General features: G+C 36.3%; 3 protein-coding genes across 4 annotated transcripts; 1 reads left to right on the forward strand and 2 right to left on the reverse strand.

Annotated features, from left to right (window-relative positions):
• Positions 1-148: 148 nt before the first annotated feature.
• On the reverse strand, positions 149-10,143 carry LOC116304995 (uncharacterized). Of its 2 annotated transcripts, none has more exons than XM_031714810.2 (9): positions 9,663-10,143; positions 8,771-9,174; positions 4,593-4,849; positions 3,930-3,993; positions 3,307-3,440; positions 2,607-2,725; positions 2,215-2,347; positions 2,038-2,134; positions 149-1,611 (listed from the first exon to the last, which is right to left on the reverse strand). In XM_031714810.2, the coding sequence occupies exons 2-9, from the start codon at positions 9,009-9,011 to the stop codon at positions 1,562-1,564; spliced, it is 1,095 nt and encodes a 364-aa protein (XP_031570670.1). In that variant the 5' UTR covers positions 9,012-9,174; positions 9,663-10,143; the 3' UTR covers positions 149-1,561. The 2 variants fall into 2 exon arrangements, with proteins under 2 accessions (XP_031570670.1, XP_031570671.1); XM_031714811.2 differs by lacking the exon at positions 9,663-10,143 and adding an exon at positions 9,307-9,577.
• A 1,875-nt stretch (positions 10,144-12,018) lies between these two features.
• Positions 12,019-12,766, forward strand: LOC116304989 (uncharacterized). The gene has a single exon (XM_031714804.2). The coding sequence runs from the start codon at positions 12,180-12,182 to the stop codon at positions 12,654-12,656; it is 477 nt and encodes a 158-aa protein (XP_031570664.1). The 5' UTR covers positions 12,019-12,179; the 3' UTR covers positions 12,657-12,766.
• Positions 12,767-15,518: 2,752 nt separating this feature from the next.
• Positions 15,519-17,196, reverse strand: LOC116304997 (protein POLR1D). Its single transcript, XM_031714813.2, has 4 exons — positions 17,128-17,196; positions 16,963-17,037; positions 16,401-16,495; positions 15,519-15,706 (listed from the first exon to the last, which is right to left on the reverse strand). Exons 1-4 carry the CDS (start codon positions 17,148-17,150, stop codon positions 15,519-15,521), a joined length of 381 nt encoding a protein of 126 aa, XP_031570673.2. The 5' UTR covers positions 17,151-17,196.
• Positions 17,197-17,257: the final 61 nt, after the last annotated feature.

A 17,257-nucleotide genomic window follows, 5' to 3' on the forward strand; every position in this document is an offset into this window, starting at 1 on the left:
TAAAATATAACGATATATATATATATTATATATATCAGCACCTTCAAAAGGGATAGAGTGTGCGTAAGGCAAACAGGAGGTGTTTTTGTTAGGGGCTTGAGCGGCTTCCTGATGATCAACCATTGGAAAAGAGAACCAAAATAGTCAATCCCAATAAAGCTTAATTTTAATATTAGAGATATAACTTGTTATCAGAATTTATAAATAAAATAATAATTGTAAAGAACGCTTTTTTTAAAGGCCCTAATTAGAACTAATAAATTAATAAAATATTGATATTTATGGTGAATTTTCAACTGAAACATTTCTTATTGATTGATAGTCTGTGGTTTATGAACTTATTTCTTGTATTATTAGCTATTCAAACGACACCTTTTACGAAATTATCTTACAGGTTACCAGGCACAGCCTTTAACAGAAAAATACAAAAGGATTCTTGGTGAAATTTGCTCCATTTCTTTTGTATTTCTTTCCTTTCCTTTATTCTGTTCTTTTCTTCTTTTTTAATATTATTCTTTTGTCATCTTTTTAACAGAGTATACTCGACAGAAACGGCAGGTCGAGATTGCGCTTTCATCGATTTAAGATCTAAAATCTGTTGCATACTGCCCAAAGCCAAGAACAACAGGAAAATATAAATAGTAGTTAAAAATTAAATGATATCCCATTATCTTGGTTAACGTTACGACCAATACTATAGTAAAATTAGTTACAGTTAGCTGACATTCGGCGGAAAAATTAGTAGCTAACCTACAATTGGGTAGCCCCATTGGCACCCAATTTATGAGAATATTAAAGAAAACTAAGGAGAGAAACCACAGGACAGGGGAGGGAGAAATCAAGACAGTATTAAGAAACCAAAAGCGCACTAAAACAAATGTTTGTCCTTGACGGTGTAAATAGAAGTGATTATACTAATCAATGACTTCTCATGACCTATTTCGAAGATCGTTGTCACACCAAGAGCCTCAAGTAACAAGCCAAGGCTCCAGAGAACGTCGGTACTTTTAATTATAATTGATTTATTCAGGGTTTATGCAAGTGGCTATAGCTCTACACTAATTATCATCTCAAGCAGCCTTGCTTGGAGCAATTTGCGAAGTGAATAAATGAAAATGCACCATGAATAAACTAATTACAGCTAAAAGTACCGGCGTTCTCTGCGGTCTTGACTTGTTGCTTGAGGCTTTTGGTGCGACAGCGATTTCTGAAATAGGTGTATACATGGCTAGAAGTGAGGCTGCCGTGAAACGTAGAGAAAACGTGAAGAAAATACTCAAAGAGCTAGAAAATTGCCAATACATAACATTTCGATATACCAATTTTTGTGTATAAATAGGTAAATACTCGTTATGATTAAAATTTATATGTACATCAGCTTGCCGAACTAACACGCGTGGCGTCACATTACTATGAGATTTCTTTCCTTGCAAGTAATTTTGTATGTTTTGCGCTCTTCGTTGTTCATTTTGTGTACAATATTTACACGACTGATAACAAAATCAGTATTGTCTGCATGGGCGAATGCAGAGATAAATGTTTCTCCATCCAGTGTTAATGGTTAGTGAGGCGGCTTGTGCGACCAGAGTATGAAGTCCAGGAAGTTGGGCTCTGTTAAGAGACAACGATGAGACGTTTACATGATGGCGTTATTTGACTCTCACTACCATAAATGCTTGGCGATTTTTTCTATTTCTTATTTAAATTTGTATTCAATCATGAAAATAGTAAGACCGCAATTGATGCTAATTAACTGGACAAAAGAAAGTGTGTCTGGAAAGGGAGTCTGGTAGTAGAGGTCAATGACGCCATAATGCAAACATCCTATATATATTGTGTTGTTTTCAGGGAAGTCTTATTGCATTTATACGAATGTGCGTGGGTTTTGGGAGGGTGGAATAGGTAAAGTAGAATGGTGTCGCCAGTAGTATAGACGGTGGAGTGGAGTGGAGTGGAGTGGAGTGGAGTGGAGTGGAGTGGAGTGGAGTGGAGTGGAGTGGAGTGGAGTGGAGTGGAGTGGAGTTTTACAATACATACCTGTTTGTGGGTTTATTTCTCCATGACGAATCAAGAAGTCAAGAACCACTAGTGCGCAGTTGGGTTTAAATTCCTTAGTGGCAATTTTCTCTTTAACCTGCATAGTAATTCATTAAAAACATTATTAATGTCTTTAGTTATCACTAGTATCTCACGCACCTAAACAAGAAGTCATACCTTTTCAATCGGCCAGCAGTAGAATTCACTGACTTCGCCATCATTAACTTTGGGTTTAAAATCTTCAGGTAGGCAAATATCGTAGACAAACTGCACTCCAGGGAATATCCCTCTGTTGTCTTCAAATATGAAACTGAATAACAGAAGTACAATAAGGTTAAGTGCTCAATATATTGCGCTAGCTGTTCAAAACCTCCTTAGTAACGCCCTTAGTCTTTACGTAAAGGTTCTCGTTGCCTGACGACGTGACGTCCCTAAGTACGTTTGCGCAGAAGACTAGAGTCTAGCAGGCAATGGTTTCTGACTTTACGAACTTAAGTATGGCAAATAATTACCGGATATATTTTGCGCGCGATAACAACGAAGCTCAAAAACAAGGGTTTGGTTGTTACCTGAGCGCGCCAGCGGGAACCGCTCTCTGCACAAGGTACTCTGGGATTGATGCCTCTTCTTTACATTCCTTGAATAGTGTTTCGGTAATACTCGATCGCCAGGTGATCCCACCAGCTGCCTAATAAAATACAAATAGATTAATTAGTTATTACGACCATGATATGTATTATAATACATCATACGGTACGGGCTGCATATTCTTACTATAATTCTATCTTTTTCTTTCTTTCTTTCTTTCTTTTATTTTTTTTATTTTTTTTAATTATTTATTATTTTTATTTTTGTTGTTGCTTAGGAAGATTCGTAGAGAAATAGAGAAAAATATCTGACTTTTGATATCCGCCTATAGATTAGCATTTTTGCTGCGCATTTGCTTTACACTCCTTTATTGTGACTTTTTTCTTCCCTCGTTCTTATCTTTCGAAAGATTTGTTTGGATATATCAGTGATAAGATTGGGCGAGGAATCCGTTTTAAATTTAGCATCATATAGATTTCTGTGTGATTTAGTCAGTCGGTATCTTTTAAGAAAATATTAAAATATTGATAAAGAATATGAAAGAATTCGAAAAAGAAAACGATTTCGTCCACTAGAGACCATGCGGAAGTTTTATATCAGGCTGGTGCAGATCTCGATCAGGAAAAGTTTACTTAAAATTGTTAAATTAAAATGGAGTAGACATCATGTAAGATGACTTACTATCTGGTCGAGTTTTCCTGGTCCAGTTGGTTTCATTGGACTTCGTCTGGCTATCCACATGTATAACATGCCATTACTCTTGGCTTTGAAATATCCGTTGACATGTACACCATATTGTGTGGTTCCAAACAAACCTGGAATTAAGGCAAAATCAATCATGACAAATAATAATAGGGCCTAATATCACTCACAAGTTGGCCATAGCTTATTGCCGCTTCTCCTACCAATAACCATTGGGTCGTCATATATTACATACCTGCCGCGGCCATCATATTGGTCATGCGCACTCTACTTTTATAATATTCTACCAAAAAACTCCCTCTGTTCTTGTTCTCAGCTGCCCTCTAGGGTTGCGCATGGCCAAAATGTGTTTGCAAAGAGGCCGCAAAGGTTGATCATTAATTTTCACTTTATTGGGCTGATTAATAATATACTCGCTCGTTCGTGAATAAAAACCGTACGCGCGCACTTAAGTAATCTCTTATCTTTAATATTCATTGCTGGAATTTGTTGTTGTTGTTGTTGTTGTTGTCACTGTTTCTATTTCTATTTTTGTCTTGGTTGATGATGAACATGAAAATGATATACTTGAACACTAAAATGTGTAGCAGTTTTATACTCACATGCAGCTGATCTTTCGATTTTGAATAACCTCTTCTGATTAAATGCTGATGAAACAGCGAAACTCTGTTGTCGAGATAATAAAATACAAATAAAAATTTGACAAAGTCCTTTGCCATGTGAAAACAATGTTCACTCATCGGATAATCACATGCACGTTGAAACTTTTAGCTGAAAAAAAATTATAAGCACGCGCTTTTGTTACACGGTGAAAATTTGTTCTCACACTTGTTCGAGAACTTTTTGTTGAACGAGTAAAAAGTTGTTCTATTCGCGCAACCAAAACTTGTGTTGGAAACAAGTTTCAGAACGAAATTGCGCCATGTAACAACCCCGTGAAACTTGTCACGTAATTCTGTTGCACGAAAGTTCTGATAAACGTTTCAACGTGTAACAGGGTCTTTTACAGCTTAAAGATTCACTCGGACAGTACTTCAGTATACAAGCAGCTTTGCTTTCAGCGCAAATAGTTACAAGACTTAACATACACTATCTAAACTTTGCTACTGAGAACAGTACTTCAGTGCACAAGAAACCTTACTTTCTGCGCAAATGATTGCTTACATGCACTATCTGAACTTCACTCGGACAGTACTATATAGTGCATACACAGGAAGTCTTGCTTTCAACCCAAATGACTTACATTCATTAGCTATGTCATTTACCTCATTTCTCCACCCTTTAAGGGTTACAAACAAGTCCTTTTGTCGAAACTCCTGCAGCACTTCTTCAATCTTCTTGGACCGTTCATCAAACGTCTTGAGCTTTGGGGCAAATGTGACGTGCTCAATGCAGTTGTCTTCTGACTTTACGAGTTTGAATACAGCTGGGTAGTTCTCCAGGTGGGGTAGGACAAATGGTGGGATCGTGCCCACACGGCAACCGTCAACGATGAATGGTTTGCAATCGTACTCTGACGAACCTGAAGCGAGTCAAAAATGCCAAAACTAGAGTACCTCTGATCATGAAAAAGCCTTGCATAGCGAACACGCGCTCTACATTTCCATGCTAGTGGGACTGTTTCAATCTGTCCTCCCTTCTCATCTCATGGAGTAACCAAGAAATCTGGTGCTAAAACTAGTTGTGTGACTTTGGAAGCGGGATCTGTCGGAGTTTGTGGCACTGATTACCTGTGTATCTGCTACTTGCCTTGGAATGCCTTGAGAATGAGCTAAATATAGCATCAGTCATTATCGAAAAGACTAGATTATTTCTCAGCATTTGTCCCGAGAGGAAACCTTCAATACTGCTTGTGTATACAAATACGGTTACATTTAAAGAAAATATATCAGCGTTCAATTAAAATAACGAGTCACTCGTTTGCTATTTTACGCGCGCCTAGAAATGAGTATGTTATCATTATTTAGATTATAGTTTTAAGCTATATCGTAAATTAGGTAACATTTTGTAAGGCGCATGTGGGCATCTACCTATGGAACATGCACAATATAGATACTTCAAATTATTATTAATATCATTATTATTACATTTTAATGTAATACACCTCTCATACACCGTTGGGTGTAATGTTTTCCCATTACAGAACTACATGGGCCCTTTCTTGGTGTTGCAGGGCACCTCAGCCATGAAGACAATAAAGCAATAGCCGAGAACAATGAGTTTGGAGCTAAACAATATCCTGCAAAACAATAACCCTAACCCAGAATACAATAAAGCTTGCTGCACCAAGAAAGACCCATTTTCTAGAGTATCATGTCTTCGTTTAATGGTTGCGCATGAGAAGATACACGACTCGGATACAACTCAAACAAATGATCTTATGATCAAGAGAATGACAAGAGGTTTTTTTTCTGCGTAGCTAGCGCTTGTTTAGCAGCAGAACTGATTAATGAGATTTACAAGGAAAATTGCCTAGGAAACAGCTCCAGTTAAATAGAAAGCAGGTTTTCATGGAAATCGCACGTCCTTGCAGCTGGGGACACTGTCATACATGTCATGAACAATATTTGATTGACTGCTTACTCGTAACAATAGAAGACACAGCGTACCCACCTGCAAAACCTAAAGTTCAGATATGTTCTAGACTTTCTATTATCACTGAAATATTCGTGCATTTTGATTTGATTAAATTTGTTTCAGATCATTCTTATTATTAGAAATAGCCTAAAAATGAATGGAAAATTAATATAAAAGAGAAGTATAGCTTCTAGTGTTTTCTATAGGATTTTCAGCTACGCACTCAATCATTTGTCGTAACCAAACGGCACACGTCAATAATAGATGAGCTAGTATGTTATGAACCCCTATATATCAACCAACTGACATCAGAGAAAATTATGGTATTCTCCTTGTGCAATACTCGAAATCGAAAAAGATGCCATTAACTCTGATCCATTGATTTTCCTTGACGTTTTTAATTCCATCTGACAAGAAGGGATCCGCCTTTTATACACAAAGTTTTGATTCATGATCCAGGATTTTTCTAATGCGATTAACACCCCAACTTGATTTTCACGACTATGCGGATTGTTCTTAAATTATTCGAAACCAGAGGTTTAGAATTATTGGGCATTAATCAAAATATATTATCATCTAAAAATCACTAATAAACGTCGTACTTCAAACGCTTGGCGTTCTATATAAAATAGAGTAGATGTTTTGAAAAGTGACAACATTTATCTAGAATTAGTTTGCCGTTTGAAGATGATTCCGTTGTATAGAGAGTTGAAGCATAAACCGCTTAGGTTTTCTATTAGCAATAATTTAAGTATCTCTCGTAAATCCTCCATTCGAGAAATCTTCAAAAAGCTTTGTAGCACACTGCAAACACCGTTTAGTAACATTGAGCACTGAACTTTGCTAATATATGCCGGTCACAGTTTCAGTTGTATTGACATTCTGTCAGTAATCAGTAAATATTGAAATATCAGGGTCAACAGAAAAGACAAAAGTTGATATTAGTTTTGGTCCAGGAATAGAAACTTTTTTGCATGTTTACTTTGCACGTACAGCGGATTTAATATTCCATGCAGTTTTTCCATAAGCTTCGCCTATTTGAGGTGCTTTGAAACCTCAAGACAGTTCTTTCTTGCAAAATGAGAAGAAAAAAACTTCTCTCTTCTGATTAAAGTGAGATTCAACGCACTTTTTCTTCTGCATTTTTAATTTGCTACGTTTTCGTCATCATCTTCCACGCGAAAACTTTGGCATGTTCTGTCGTAATCAATTCGTTTATATCCTGAAAAGCGGTCTGTAAGATGGTTTAAGATTCTCGTTTACAGCAAACGTGAAACGTTTGTATTGAAAAGGATCTCAAAAATCTCCAAGCAGTAGATAAACAAAAGAATACTTGTCTTTGTCGAGAAGGTTTGCAAAAGGTAAAGTGAAATGTAGGGAAACGATGAAAACGTGGTCACGTTTGCCGTTTGCGAGAAGGAAAAACGGGAATCTCATAATCTGCCTTATAGTATTAAACGGCAAACGTTACGGCTAACTTTGCATGGCGTCTATCCGAGCAAAGCAATCGGTATCTTATCCAGTACATGAAAGTGTCCGTTTGCTCTTGTTTACGTTTTCGTTTTGGAAGAGAAACAGCTATCCCAATGGAGTTTTAAAGTGTTGCTTAATTTGTCAGCCTCTTTCATAAAGAAAATACATGGGAAATAAGCAAATGAAGGCCTAAACCTCATTTTCGAATAAAAGTTTTGCTTTGGGTTAACACCTTGATTCCACTTTCATCGGTCATCTCCACTAACAAGTTAAACTTTCTGAATAACAAGATTATAGCCTTGTACAACAGCCTTTCTTCAAGAAAATAGGTAACGTTTTTGGCGCTCACTGCTTGAATACGAAAAGAATTCTCTCTTGATATTTATAATTCGCTAAGCAAGACATTCGCATTTTAATAAGGAAAAAATCGCTGATTTTGACGCTAATGGGAGTGTCGAACACAGTATTGATAAAATATTTTCGACCATTGATTCAGCTGGTATTAAAAATAGAATTTTTCTTGGAAAAAAAACATAAAAATACTGCAAAGACCGTATTCGAAAGTAAAAAGGATTTCGATCAAAGACCTGCTGAGAAAACGGTCACCATGCAGAGTAAGGACAAAGAAAGCTTGGATATATATTCCTTCGTCGATGTTAATTTGGTAGATAAAGCAGAAATGATAATCAAGAACTACATTTTAAAGATACTGGAAAAAATGCAGGATTCTAGTGGTACCTTTGGCTCTTCTAGCATAACACCGACATTCCAAGCAGTCTTTGTTCTAGGCCTCCCATGAAGAAATGGATGTCATCAAGCTTTTTAGGAATTAGCGGTAACTTTCTAAGTTTTCGTTTTCTTTGGGTAATATATTTACCCTTTCGCAGCCGTATTTTCTGTTTGCTCTATTTGAATGACGAATGAAATTTCAGAATTTAAAATCTTGGAAGATCTTCGATAAGTAAGTCATATAGGTACCTAACCTACACGATCGGCAAAAATGTGTACAAAAGAAAATGAGATCAACTAGAATTTCCCCATTTTTCAGTCCTTGAGGTAAAGAATTGTCTTACGACCTATGCCTGAACAATTTCTACAAGAAAAGTATATTAAACGCTGTGTCATGGTAGCATTTGGCAGTCTAATCGAATAATAACAAATGAAACCACAATGCGATGCTGCGATGAACCGATTGATGAAAGTGTTTGGTGATTCACGATCGATAATCTTAGCTCTGTGTACATTGACTTCTCCGCTTTGGGAGCTTGCGTAGGTGTGTATCTATTGATACAGTCATAGGTTCTCCAGTTCTTGACTCACCTAAGACTTACAAATTAATAAGAATCAAATACCACTAGGTTTTTGAGCCTCTTATTTATATTTTTTTTCTTACCTTGGAAGCCACGGAAGTTGTTAAGTTTTGCGCGTAAGATGTTGAGCATATTCCTTGACCAAGCCGACTGAAAACTCGATTTTTCGGTTCTGTGATCTTCCACGGAGTTGGACTGCGCTTCCTTGTTCTCCAAGATGCTACAGCTATTCGTGTCTCGATTTTCCTGAGACAAAACGATAGCTGTGTTGGAGTCGACATTTCGGTAACTTGGTTTTTCAAAATGCTGCATGATATCGCTCATTTCAATTCGATTTGAAGCTTCATGAACAAGACGAGGAAATCCCGTATTGTAGAAAAGACTCGTTATTGAATGCTTTTGGAAAAAAGAGTAATTGTTCGTGTTTTCAGCGCATGGACTCCTTCTTGTACTTCTTCTCCTTAATAGTATTCCTCTTGATTCGCTTCTATGTTATGAAAAGTTTACAATAAATAAGTAAATATTGACATTAGAGACACAAAAGTATTGATAGCAGATGGAAGCAGCCAATAGAGAGATTGCACCATCCTATCTTGAAACTTGTGATATTGTTACATACCGTTTGACGATCTTATCATAGACATCAAGCTTGACCACTTAACGCATTATACTCGCGAATAAACACTGTTATATATCTCTTGCTAAACACTGATGTACAAAGGCATGGATGCAGTCAACACAGTAGTGTTAAATATAGATGTTTTTATTGCTATTAGCGATGGGAAATAATACTAAGCGATTAAGAAACGCGACGTAAATGTCACCGTGTAATAATAAATGCCTCACACGACAGAGCGCATTTGTATTCGAGTCATAGAACGTATTGTAATGATAGGATAACAATTAACGCGGGTGCTTTGTATTTAATTATTACATAATTAACAGTCACATGCAGTTACTGTACTTTACACCTACCGTATTCGAATATTGTTTCCACCGCTTAATCCTTACTGACATGAGCCTTGTTGTATAAGCAAAGGGAGATTAATAACTATATATCTTGTATTAATATTTGATTTAAGTTGACTTCGGCTTCTTTGAGGATAAGGACCTGTAATTTAATTTGCTGTTCAGATCATTCGAGGACTAGGGGTCTGTGCATGTATCTGAACGAAGTTAGTTTTAAAGTATACGTGCTGTCCAGGGGGCACATATAACAACAACATGCTCATGGGCTAGTTGCACGAAGGACTCCCTGCGAGTCGTTCAACGGTAGTGTTTCCTATTTTTTAAAAATCGTGCGATTGTTCCTAACCACAGGCGTTTGGATATAAATATCAATGTTCAAAATGTTCGGGCGTGAACCAATAAGACCAGCTCAGGAGGAGTCTTTTCACACCCCGATGTACCCTTTGGGTTCAACAAAGGACCGCATTCCATGAACATTTCTACCATAAGCTAGAATGTTCGGTGTTGATAACTGAACTAAAATGTGGTTTAAATGGGGTCATAATTGATTCGACCTTGTAAGATAAAGATCCACTCATTATCCCTCAAAGCGTCAGTAATTTTCCATGCTCTGAGTTTCATGTTATTATATGTCTGTCAGCCTGATTTCCCGGGGGGGTACTCCGCCAGAATTTGGGTAGGGGTGTTCCGCTGGGATTCTGAAAGGGGTACCCTGTTTATGACAAAAAAAATCGAATTTGTAGACCCTGTTTATGACAAAAGATATAATTTATTGCACTGAGTTCCTGTTTCAATTATCATGTCATCTCGCGTATCGTTTTTTAAGACCATAATAACCAGTTTCGGTCAATACAAAAGTAGAAACCCTGAATATGACAGGGAACTCAGGAAGAACTTGGAACTTGAGTGAAATTGCATACCCTGTTTATGACAAGAAGCTTCGAAAAACCATACCCTGTTCAGCGGATCATTCCCGTATAGTCCATATATGGGAGTACCCCCCCCCCCCCCCCCCCCAAGGCCTGATTTATGGCTGTCCTGTGAAAATTTAATCAATACATACATACATACATTTTTTTATTCAAAAAATACACTTAGCTAAAAGAAGCTAGTTTACAGGTATTCCACCTAGTTTAATAATAATAATATAATTGGACAAAAATATAAATATAGAATATACAATTAAAAGAAGATTATAATCAATATATGCATAAACAAAATATAAAAAATAAATAAAAAATATTGATATATGAAATACGTCATTGTAAATATATATATATATATATTAGACAAAACTCCAGCGCGCACACACGCAGATACATACAATGTCTCCCAACCCCTCCCACAACCCTAAACCGTTCAAAACGTTATGCCCAGATGCGTTATCCCTGTAATTATAAGGCCCCGTCCACACGTATCCGGAAGTTTTTGTATCCGCAATTTTTTTTTTTTTTTTTTTTTTTTGCGGATACGGGTTGCGTCCACACGTAACCGCAAATTATTTTTCCTTAGGCCCCGTCCACACGTATCCGCAAATTTCTTGATTTCCCTGATGCACGCTAGTGCCTAGTCCTTTGACGGATAGTTTTTCTTATTGAGCATGCGCAAAATCGTGTTTACGTCATCGTATTCGAAAATTTGCGGATACGACCGTCCACACGTATCCGTATTCGGAGCGTATTCGAAAATTTCCACTCTGGAGACTGTTTTCGAAAATTTCCGGATACGGATACAAAAATTTCCGGAAACGTGCGGACGCAACCCGTATCCGCAAAAAAAAAAAAAAAAAAAAAAAAATTTGCGGATACACAAATTTCCGGATACGTGTGGAGGGGGCATAAGAGAGTTAAAGGCTTTGCGCTTTTTTTCTGCTAATATAAAACAGTGTTGCGTTTGCGTGTCACACTACTTGTCAACTAAATTTTCGGCCAAACTGAATGTATTTCACTCAGGAAATATTCATTTACTCGCCAAAATAAGCCAAGCTTTGCTACAAACTCCTTTAAAAATATTATTCAGTTTGTCTGTATTCGGGTCTTTAAATCATTGATTGTTTCTTAAAGCAATAATTTACCAAGTTGTTTTGTATAAAAGTTATAAAGGCCCTGTTCCCTCAGTTACACGTTAAACTTTTACTGGCTCAGTGAAACTTGTATGATAGATTTGACAGCTTTTCCCATTCTCAAATTGGTCAAAATGGGGGCTGCGAACCTCTTAAAGTGTTACTGACTGTTGATAAAAAAATTCAAAACTTCGAACCATCAAAATAGTTTCAATAATCGAAACATTGTATGCTTGGTAGACACGGTTTTCAAAAATGAAATGTTCTAGTTCCAAGCAGAGATAACTAGCTAAAAACTAGTGTGAGCTGCGTCGGTGTTTCTAATGAAACAGCTGATGTGGTTTAACTAAAACAATACCGGTCATGTGACTATATAACTTGGTAACGATTGATGTGTGACGTGTACACGTGGATATTACGATATTTAGAAATATCCAAGTGGAATTGGTTGTAAATCTGTTATGGCTGCGATAAAAAATCAAACCGTTCCTCAAAACGGGTTAGTGTCAGACCCCGAAGTTTTAAAGCTTATTCGAGAGTGTACAAAAGCGAAAGAGTTCGCTTACTCGCCGTACAGCAAGTTTCGTGTTGGAGCAGCACTGCTCACCCACGACGACCTTATTTTCAATGGCTGCAACGTCGAAAATGCTAGCCATGGATTGAGCATTTGTGCTGAGAGAACGGCAATCGTCAAGGCTGTAAGCTGTGGTTCTACCAAATTCAAGGCAATCGCTGTTACTACAGATATGAAAGAATATGTGACGCCTTGTGGAGCATGTCGACAGTTCATTGCTGAATTCGGCTTGGATATTGTTGTTTACCTTGTATCAAAGGATTCCACCTATCATACTACGACTGCTGGAGACCTACTTCCACTAGCTTTTACCCCTCAGAATCTCGAAAGGCATGCAATGCAAACTTCTAAAAATAATTCTTAAACTAATCTCTCTAGATCTTACAAATATTGTGAGATAACTGGGTTTACACACGATGGGTTGTAACACTAGTCTACTGCTTTGAGGTTTTGATATAAATATTGGTTAATTAAGTTATTTTACTCTGAATTTTATATGGTGTGTGTTTTAAACCGAAAATGGTGTTCATAATTTATTTACAAATTTTCATATTGGAACTCTGGTTGCATATATTATTATTACTTAAATAATTTGTAATAAAGTTTTAAGTTAGGGTATAATGTTATTCATGTTACAATCATGTCAATCAAGAGGTAAGGACCCGGATGGACCAATAGATAATTAAGGGGGGGGAGGGGTTGCAGGAATTTATGATGAAAAATCACTAATCATTTTTTTGCAACAATCTACACATATGTTTTTGACAGCCATCATCTTGGATGAATTTAACAAATGAATATTGTCAATGAAATCTTTTGTCATATCATCCAATATGACCACCATGTCTTTTGTTATTTCACGGCTAGCTGTTGCTCATATTACTGGCCACATGCAGCCACCTATTTCTCATGGTTGCCAAGAGTAAGCTAACTTTTACTACAACAAAAGCTCCTTGTGTTTGGATCTACTACATCATTTGTTTATGAATACATGGAGACTGTGATAATAAGCACAGGTAGTCCAAGCGTCAGGGGCAGATCCAGGATTTTTTCAAAGAGGGGGTTGTAGCATTGATTGAGGTACTTGTTTGGCGGGAAAGTAGCACAGGGTTCCCAAACGGAAGTAGGTCTTATGATGATTATTTGCTGCGGGCGAGCATCATTGTTTCAGGTCCCACACAGTTTTAACTTGGACATACCTTGTTTCTGACTTAACGCTACTGGCCAAAATGACTGGGAAAACGAAGATTTGACGTGACTAAATAAGTTCCAATTTTGGGTGGATATTGTCGCTGTTGTCCAGCCATTATTTAAGCCCTCAACCAGAACTATTATAGTGTCAATACACGAGCTATGCATGACAGAGGCATGATGATTTCAAAAGGGGTGGCTTTTACCTAGAAAGGTACTATGCTAATGATACTTCATGACTTCTTGCAAAACCATTGTGATGTATGCAAACCCTTTTCACAAAAGCTCATCACATGTTGCTTTGTCTCACCAGCCAATCAATCTCTAGTTGGTGCAAAAAACAAAGGCTTATATTACATGAAGTATCACTATAACACCATAAGACATTTTTTTGTTGTTAAAGACTCTCTTCTTCTATCCCCCCCCCATCCCCTCCTCAATCCATTCTGGCAGGAGACAAAATATGCAAGAGAACTAGAATGCGACCAAGTAAAGTGATAATAATGATGGTAATTAAATTATAGTGATATATGAGGTTCCCAGTGAAGAACTTATAACTTATCATGAACCTTTGTTTCATGGCCAAATTTGTATTGTAAACGTTATTTGAAGGATTCCGATTTCTGGTGTGTTTTTCACAGACTGTGATGCAAAAACAAAATTGGGTACTGTAGATGGGAATATAACAAATCGGTCATAGAATATGGTTGATTGATATCTTTGATTACGTCTTGGTAAATATTCACTAAAATTTACTTTGCCTTTGGTGAATATGTGTTAAAAGCTATAACAAGTTTATGTTCTTCATGAGAGTAAAAACCCAATAGTCCAATAAAAACAAATTAAGTAAATAAAATTGTAAAAAAAATAGTCATTGTTTTTACAACTGAAGGGTAACAAGCGGTATATGTAGTCGTTGATTTAAAACAATATATTTAACAGCAACAGAAATAATAAAAATATGAGATATCATAACAATATGAATAATAATAGTATTATCTAGCTCACACTAGTTTTTAGCTAGTTATATCTTTTTGAATAATAATAGTAATAAACTATGTTTTGGAAAATACATATTTCATAGAAGTCACAACGCTTTTTACATGACACAAATCACAAATGTAACCCAAGCTTGAAGCAAAGGGAGAGAACCAAGAAACTAGAATCTCTACTTGCACACATGGAGACCAAAATATAGAATCCAGGATCACAGCAACCAGCATGTTACTTCTATTTTCATAAACATACAAACTCTGAAGTTGCAATTTGCCCATTGGAATTTGGTTTTCACTCACTGCATGACCACCAGTCAAAAAATATAAAAGGTACTGACTGAATGGTTGTGATTGACAGCAGTGAAAAACCAAATTTCAGCATGCAGCTCGCAGCTACTGAGTTTGCATGTTTATGGCAATGGCAGTAACAGCACAAAACACTTATAGTTCCCTTGCAGTCTTTTCCTTTCATTAAAATGTACTGGGTTACTTTTATGAGTACTTCGCAATAATTCATGGATCTGTACAAATACACCTAATTGCAAGAATCTTGTATATAAATTCAAATGGAAAGAAAAAAACATAGGAATTAATAAGAATTGTTTAATATCCTAAAGCCCTAGATTCTAGCGACTGATAAAAATAACTGTTTTAGCATATACCAACAAGTTAAAATCTCAAAAATATCATTCCTATGCTTTCAAAACAATAAAAATAATTGATTTTCTAATTGTTAAAATTTAATTTGATAAAAAAATTACAAATATTTTTAATTTAGGCATGTTTGGACAGAGACTATTGTCATCATCAGTTGGAAAATGAATTAATTAATAAACTACATATAATATGTTCTATATATAGTTTGTAACTGATGATGAAAGAAGTCTATGTCGAAACATGCCTAAATTAATTTTTTTTGTGGTTTTCATCAAAATTCTAGTGGGTCAGCTAATTTCCAGACTATTTTAATTTGCTATATTCAATTAATGTTCATGTAATTAGGTGTATTATTATTTAAATGCAAAAATATTCTAATTTTATTAAGACTTTTCATATCTTGATTTGTGTTTCTTGTGTCTTGATTTTCTGGAAGGAACCTCCTCCTGGCTGTGTCTGTGTTTTGCCCTTGAACTATCCCTTCTATGGTCACAAGTTTCATATTTAGTTTCATGTCTTCTTTCATCAGAATCTCTGTTATGCCTTTGAGGTTTCTCCTTGTCATCATAATCTATTTGAAAAACATAATATTATGCTTAAATACTATAGTAACTTAGCTACTGTGCTAAATAAAAAGTGTAAAAAGGCAGCAAGCAATTAAGTTGGATTTAAAGAAAATAATAAGCAATAATTGGATGAGGTTGCATGATAATATTATGGTAAAAAAAGTACCATGCTTTGGCTGTTAGGCTGAGGCCATAATATATAATTTATGCACTGGTAGCAAATGAGAAGTGGAGCACCGTATGAATCAGCTAATGGTCGTGTGATCACATAATGTGGCAAGCCCTGTCCATTAATTGATCAATTAACTTTGGCATGTGAGTGGAGCAGAGTATGAAATGGGTGGCATAAGATGGATTCCAGTACCACCTTCAACCTTTTTTTTCAATACCTGAAACAACCACTAGGCTTATCTAAGTGATGGTTCAAAGATTAAATTTGTAATTTAGTCTGTTAGGTTTTGTGAAGGAAGGAAGACTGCCTAAACGAGAGTAAACCCTTGAATTAAGGTAAAGGTAGACTGATTCCATGAGTATGTTGCAGTTTGCTCTCCAAGCACAAGAAGCAAAAGCTACAACTTGGAATCAGTCTAAGGTAGATCCTGCAATAAACCTAAGGCCATCAAGGGTGTGAGGTGATCCAGTGGACTGCCACTAAATATTACCCTTGACCTCAATCACTGAATTATTTTGGGGTTTTACCTTTTGGCTTTTCTTTCTTTTTAGATGGCTCAAGTGTACTTCTAATCATGTTGGTGAGAAATCTCTTGTTTGTGCTTGGTACTGGGCATTTTTGCCTATCATTAAAAAGAAATAAATTAAAATGACAAATAATTTATAAAATGTACAATCAGTATGATAATTAAGCTTAATGAATAAGGAATATTGATGATGATGTTGATATAAAACAAATGATGGATGATGATGATGTCAGTGACAAAGTTTAGAGGGGGAAAATCATGTTGTTTTTTATCAATCTATCTATCTAATCTCAACAGTAAAAAAAAAAAAAAAATTATAAATAATACTTCGCCCCGGGGGGGGGGGGGGTACTACCACCCCACCTTGGGTAGGGGTGTGCTGCCAGTACCTCGAAATACAAAAAAATATATATAAATAACACTTCGCCAGATAAATCATAAGTCACCCACGACATTATCATGATGATGGTGACGTTATTTAATGAGGTTTTAAAAAACCTGGCTGGATATACGAGCCAGTAGCTAGGTCCATCTTGCTATTAATACATGCACTCCTAACATACCAGCCAATTGCACCCATTGTTTCGGCTCTAATCTTTCCTCGTTTAGCCTCATTCAGCAATTCTTCTTTAGCCAACCTTTAAAAATAATTGAAATTATATTAAAAAAATCTCCTGTTTTATGTCTTCACAGCAAGCTGATTCAAAGCCTCATATGATAGTCTATACCTTTCCAGCTCCTTTTCATCCATATTAGTTCTATTTTTCTTATGACTCACTTCTTTTTAGGATGGACAGAGGATGGACAGTATTTTGTCGCCTCGTCCGCCATTTTGTTTTTCTGTCTGACCGTGAAGCC

The sequence above is a fragment of the Actinia tenebrosa genome, unplaced genomic scaffold (genome assembly GCF_029948245.1).
Source record: "Actinia tenebrosa isolate PJP-AT-01 unplaced genomic scaffold, QUT_ActTen_1.0 PGA_scaffold6__47_contigs__length_16458017, whole genome shotgun sequence".
NCBI classification, from domain to species: domain Eukaryota; kingdom Metazoa; phylum Cnidaria; class Anthozoa; order Actiniaria; family Actiniidae; genus Actinia; species Actinia tenebrosa.